Source organism: Pinus tabuliformis, chromosome 6 (genome assembly GCF_031772625.1).
Source record: "Pinus tabuliformis cultivar Carrire ecotype Pingquan chromosome 6, CPIR1, whole genome shotgun sequence".
In the NCBI taxonomy this organism is placed as follows: domain Eukaryota; kingdom Viridiplantae; phylum Streptophyta; class Pinopsida; order Pinales; family Pinaceae; genus Pinus; species Pinus tabuliformis.
The window spans coordinates 172,414,759-172,421,044 of NC_142292.1; the positions used below are offsets into that span (position 1 = coordinate 172,414,759).

The 6,286-nt window shown below is 37.6% G+C and overlaps 1 protein-coding gene across 1 annotated transcript; it reads left to right on the forward strand.

Annotated features, from left to right (window-relative positions):
• Positions 1–833: 833 nt before the first annotated feature.
• LOC149257953 (putative germin-like protein 2-1) lies at positions 834–1,926 on the forward strand. Its single transcript, XM_089370459.1, has 2 exons — positions 834–1,012; positions 1,131–1,926. Exons 1-2 carry the CDS (start codon positions 883–885, stop codon positions 1,673–1,675), a joined length of 675 nt encoding a protein of 224 aa, XP_089226585.1. The 5' UTR covers positions 834–882; the 3' UTR covers positions 1,676–1,926.
• The last annotated feature ends 4,360 nt before the right edge of the window (positions 1,927–6,286 follow it).

Consider the following 6,286-nt stretch of genomic DNA (forward strand, 5'->3'; position numbering starts at 1 on the left):
ATGTTAGACATATTCTACAATTTTAGCAATGATTCTGCATGCGGAATAAACTCAAAGAATCATTAAATCTTAATACCCAGGGATACGAGTTACCTCCAGCCATTGGTGATGTTTTGATGAAGGCCACAGTCCACTTGAATGCTTCTTCTTCAGCACTCCAGCTTCAATCCAAGCAAAAGAAAAAGAACACAATAATTCTGAAGGCACTTCCAAGCTCTGCTATCTCAGCTAGATGGTGTAAAACTGAAGGGGTTTGAGATAGGAGCTTGGGGACCAAACAGATGAACATATAGCGAAGCTTCCATCAAGGTTCTCATAGCTATGTGTTAGATGTTCAAAGTGATGGACTACTTTAGTAGCTCCTAATTACAAAATTAGTAATTGCAGTTGCCTTTTCTTAACTTAAGGAAACTACTCGAGTTGGTTTCCATAAGTTAAGGAAAGGCTGCAACTCCATAATTGTAGGCAGCAATTTGTGCAAAATTAATGGAGCTAACAGGTTGGTGGGTAATGATCCGCGTTATCTCCGTTTCACACAATTGCTACCAAGTTTAATGTCAATATATACAGGCGGGTGACCGCGTTGTGAAGAGTGCGTCACTCAGTACTCTTGCTTCGACGGAGACTGAAATTAAAAGTTGGACTTCTTAATGTCAATACAGGTGGCATTCATGACTGGGTCATTCACTGTTGGCTTGGCTTGGGTGGGGAGACTTGTATTAAAATCGGAAATGGCATATGGCCGCTACGTTATAAAAGGAAAAGGAAGAACGTTCAAAATTCATTTTTCATCGAACTACTCAGTGCAGCATCATCTATCATTTAAGCATCGAATCGTAAGGAAGAAAAGAAAAGAATAGTGAGTTGAGTTGAGTTGCAGGCATGGAATCCTTTCCGGCGTTAGCCCTTGCAGTACTGCTGATCTTGTCATATGCGAATAGTATTGTTATTGTGCGCGCAGGTGATCCAGATCCTTTACAAGACATTTGCGTCGCTGATTTAAAGAGCAAAGGTATAAATTTGCATTTGATGATGTGTATTCTATTTCTGATGCGTTTGCTATCAATAGTGTGATCATCGATGAATAAGTACATCACCTAAATGTTGTTTTAATTTGATTTATGATGCAGTTATTGTGAACGGATTCCCGTACAAGGATGCGGCCATGGTTACAGCAAAGGACTTCCTGTTGAGGGGCCTAGATAAAGCGGGAGATACAAGTAACATGTTGGGATTTAACGTAACGCCAGCCTCTGTCATGGAACTACCAGGGCTAAACACCTTAGGAATCTCCATGGTTCGGATTGATTTCGCTACTCCTCTCGGCCTCGTTCCCCCTCACATATATCCGCGGGCCACCGAAATTTTGGTGGTCATCGAGGGTACTCTCTCAGTTGGTTTCATCACCACTAACAACACATTGATCGCCACAAAGCTTGAGAAGGGAGACGTGTTCGTGTTCCCCAAAGGCCTTGTGCACTTCCAACTCAACATTGGCTCTGTCAACGCAGTGGCCATCTCTGGACTGAGCAGCCAGAATCTAGGAACTCAGCTGGTGGCCAACGCATTGTTCGGTGCCTCTCCCCCTGTTGATGCCTCCGTTCTTGCCAGAGCTTTCCAGATCGATTCCAAGCTCGTCCACCGTCTCCAAAACAAATTCAAGTCCTCCTCCTGATGTCATCTCATGACGATGTCACTTCTCCTTTGCATCAATCAGAATAGATTTGGTCTTTAGTTGTTCAATTCAGTTCAGTTGGTATTTATATAAAAAATAAAACCCCTCTCTAATTACTCTCAAGTCACGGAGTAATAGGTAGTCATTACTATCTAGTATGCAAGTATGGTACCCCAATATACCACATAAATGTATGGTACCTCAATATTGCAAATCGGCGGTGTTTGTTTGGATTAATAAATTTCACAGCTTTAATTTCATATCCGTCTATGCAGACTTATCCTGTAGACTTCCTTGCAATTTGGTTGTTATATACATATAATGAAATTCATTCGATCTGGACACCCTCTCCCCATCGTCATTCATATTTTTTCCACTTACTTTCGATATAATTCTCTACCACGGACAAGACGTTCGATTTGTTTATCTTCTTGTTATGTTTGAGCACATTATGAAATGTTAACTAAAACTCAATTCGAGGAACAAATATTTTGCAAGTGTTCGTGGTCATGTCTTCCATAGGTCATCATCTGCTTTTCCTAGGCTCTATGTTGCGGGTAAGCGTGGGTAAGCGTTGCTAAGGTTGTATACATAAGGTTTGTGGATATGCAACACACACTCCGGCCTTTATGTATTTAATATTTTAAATTAAATTTTAATTATAAATAAATAGTTTTAAAATTCAAACGAAAATGGTAACTCTTGTAAAACGTAAAACTTTTATTTGATTTTGATAAAAAATTTAGGAGTGGTTTTTAGTGTGACTTTTTGGAAGCTCTTATGGTGGCATTTTTCTAGTGTAATTGCAGGAATTTATTAAAATCGCAAGTTTGATGGGTAATCCTGTGCAATCGAAGTGCCTTGGGGGTTTTGGAGGGTGTTGAATCCATATATACATTGCAGGAATTTATTGAAATCACAAGCTTGATGGGTAATCTTGTGCAATCCAAGTGTCCCAAGGGTTTCCACGCGCTCAATCCATATATACAGTAAAAAAACTAGTTTAAATAACACAAATCAAGATTTCACCTCAAATTTTTCCACCAGATTCTGGCACCAGAAAGTCCAAAAAATCGCACTAAAGACAACTCCAATTTTTTATACACTCTGTTTGGTTATACAGGAATATATAGAACCGATTAATTGATATTCTTTTCCTCTTTCTACATTACTTCATAAAATTAATAATTTTGAATTATTCCATTTTTAGATATTATAAAGGATTTAAATATTAGATGTGTAATTATTTTGGAGTATGTATAATAAATGTAAAAGAATGATAATAAAAATTGAATTAAAATTAATTTTGGTTGTAAGAATAATATATGTGATGTTTCTGATTTTTTTTATTGAAAAATGGTTGAGTTATATGATACTTCGAGTAAGTTTGAAATCACTTTATTATATTTTTTATAACAATTGAGAAAATTTTAAGGATTTATATTTGAGGAAATTTTAGGATCTAAATCTTGCAGATGGGCTAATTTTCCATCTTTTTGCCGAGGGAAAATTATTTTCAGTTGTTCTTGCTCACGGAAAAAGATTTTTTAGATATTGTTAAAACAATTAACCAAATTTTGTAGGATAAAACTATTTTACCTCAAAAACTACCAAAATTTTATAGGAGGCTATATAAAATCATTATAAAAAAATCACCAAACATTTTGCAAATTACATATTAGGGGATTAGCCAATGTGTTTACATTCTAACAAAAAAATTCCATCCTTCCTATTTTCCATACTATATTTATCTTAGAGTTCAAAACATTTATTTCTTATCATAATTTCTCGAGTTTGATGATGAAAATGGGAACGCTGAAAGAAACTAAACACACATGAAATACAAACTGCAACTATAGTTGCTATCTACTCATGCAAATACGAAAGCCGAGTTGGATGATATATGCCTCTCAATGATCATTTCTATTTATAAAAAAAGTAGAGATGGTTACATCAGTTAAACAATTATTTTTCCAAACGGTGTTGGCCTTTCAAGTTTGAGAGGCCGAGGTGGTGTGATCGCAGGCGGTGGTAACTGTTGGAAATTGAACAGTCATGGCGGTGTGCGGGGAGGCGACGACGGTGGAAGATGACGCACGGTGGAATAATTACTCTTACGTTCTTCCCCTTAATTATTTCACCAAAAACAAAAACAAAAAAATTGTTATTTCATCAAAATGTAGTTACATCATACATACTCCTATGTTTTCCTTGTGAGTTTCAAACAATTCTTTACCCAAGGGTTTTGTAAATATATCTACAAACTAGTCTTCAAATCTACAAAACTCCATACATATTTCATTATTGTTTACTGATTCTCGAATGAAGTTATATCTTGTATCAATATGTTTACTCTTCTTATGGAAAACATTAATTCATGATATTGCAATAGCAGATTTGTTGTCACAAAAAGTTTGTGTTAGTTCTTTCAGTTCATGCAATAACTCGTTCAAAATTGTTCTCGCCCACACAGTTTGACATGTTGATGTTGTTGCTGCAACATCCTCTGCTTCAGTTGATGATAGAGTCATAATGGATTTAGGCCGAGCAAGTGATAATCAATAAATAAATCACAGGGGTAGATCTAAGGAGGTTACTAGAGCCACCACAAGGGCAATTAGGATGTTCACAAATCAATTGTTTAGTTTATAAACAAAACCCGGAGATGGACTCAAGCAGCATTGATCTAATTTGCACTTGCATAGAAAATGCAGTTCGAAGGCTAGCTGGCTTGAATTCAGGCTCCATCTGTAAGTTTATAAAACAGACAAGTATAGAAAAGCAAACAAGCTATTTGCTCCACAGTGGAGTTGCCATTTTTTTATCAGGAAAACTAGTGTCCAGGCAGAGCTGCTAGTCCCACTAAGATTGGTAGCTATCTTAGAAACAAACAAACTAAAACTACTTTCATTTTCCTTTATGAGAAGTAGATAAGAGGGGAACAAAGGAGACCAACCTCTATCTTACGCTTGGCTCCTTGCTTGATTCCTCTCCCTTCTTATAGATCTTTGCAACTCGCTTCCCCATCTACCCAGCTTCAAAGAGCACCTGTGGAATCAAAGTAGCATAACACTATCCAAGAACAGAGATCTACTATCACAAACAATATAGGACCAGATATATATTGACCACAAAAATGCATATATCATCAATCATACAAGAATGTGGAGGAAAACTTGAATAGCTTTATTAATATCAAGAATAGAAAAGAGGATTACAACCAATTGTTCTGACCCAGCATCATCCTCTCAACAAGAAAGCCCTTCTCACCTCATGAAAAGCTTAGATCACCCAACACTATGATGTTACACTAACAAACCAACAGCACTTCCTTACAAGATACAAAATTCCAGCCCCCTGGATCTCTGGGATGAGGGATCCATATATAGATGATTGCAGGGAGGTGAGTCAGCTTCTGAGATTTGATTAGTGTCCTCTCTCTGATAGTTCTTGATTCCACTTGGAGATTGATGATCTCTTACTCATCCCTGGGCAAATTCAGAGAGGCAAGTGTCACAGTAGAAGTTTCTGGAAGTTTCCATGATCATCCACCTCGCAAATTGACTCTGCCATTTGTCCACTCTCACCCATCGCACCCCATATAAGGGCTTTTCAGTATGCATCGCACCTCCCGTGTGCATTAGGTGGGATGCATCGCACTTTGACCATGGAGCAGGTGAGATGGTCTAGTTCTAACCAGTTCTGAGTAGTTTTTCATGGAGAACTTCTGGGAGATGATGTAATTAGCTGACCTTGTTCTTTTAGGGTATGGAACAACACTTTTAGGGACTTAGGAGCCCTTGGTTTATGGACATGTTTGATTGGGGTTGCAGTGCCCAAAAATGTATATAACAGGTAGTTTAGGAATTCTTATTCATTTACCAATCTAGGCTCGATATCCACTTAAGATGGGAACATGAACTCAAGGGATAAGAGTTGAAGTCTCTAAGGTAGGATCAGATAGGATTCAAGCTTCTTATCCAAGGTAAATGGTTAAAATAACTCCAGAAAGCCCCTAGAAGAGGAAGCTTCAAGATCCTTTTTAATTTTCTTGAAATTATAGAATTAGCGTACCCCCAGCAAGGGACAAGTTGTTGCTGATCAACATTGATGCGGAATGGAGAAACATGTTGTTGAGCGCAGATCTCTAAAGGGGCAGGGTGCATTAGGCCTTAAAAGAATTGATTTTTGGTAGTTAGACCCAGAAACTTAGGGATTTGGAAAGGTCATGCTTAGGGATTTGTGTAGGGATGATGACAACATGGTCACATATGGTGATTGATTTGATTTGCAGTCCTATTGACCAAATTCGATAAAATGGCCTATAAGAGATTGTCCCCCTAAAGTGCAATGTCAGAAACGATAGTTGATGACTAAAGTGATTTACCTTGTTACAAGTTCGGATCAAGAATAACTGGTCAAGTTCATTATTTCTTACAATACATTTTCATCATCATTTCTTTACTAAGGGACGCATACCCATGCTCAACACATAAGCTAAAATTACATGTAGAATGATCAAGAAGCCACATGTTGGAGGCTCTAGAGCAACATCTCAAGGACAAACAATCTATGCAGGAACCAGTTGGAAGAGTTGTTCGACAAGCAAAT

Coding starts and splice junctions, on each gene's coding strand:
- LOC149257953 (XM_089370459.1), top strand. CDS start 883: ATGGAATCCTTTCCGGCGTTAGCCCTTGCAGTACTGCTGATCTTGTCA. Junction 1,013..1,130: donor CGCTGATTTAAAGAGCAAAG/GTATAAATTTGC, acceptor TTTATGATGCAG/TTATTGTGAACGGATTCCCG.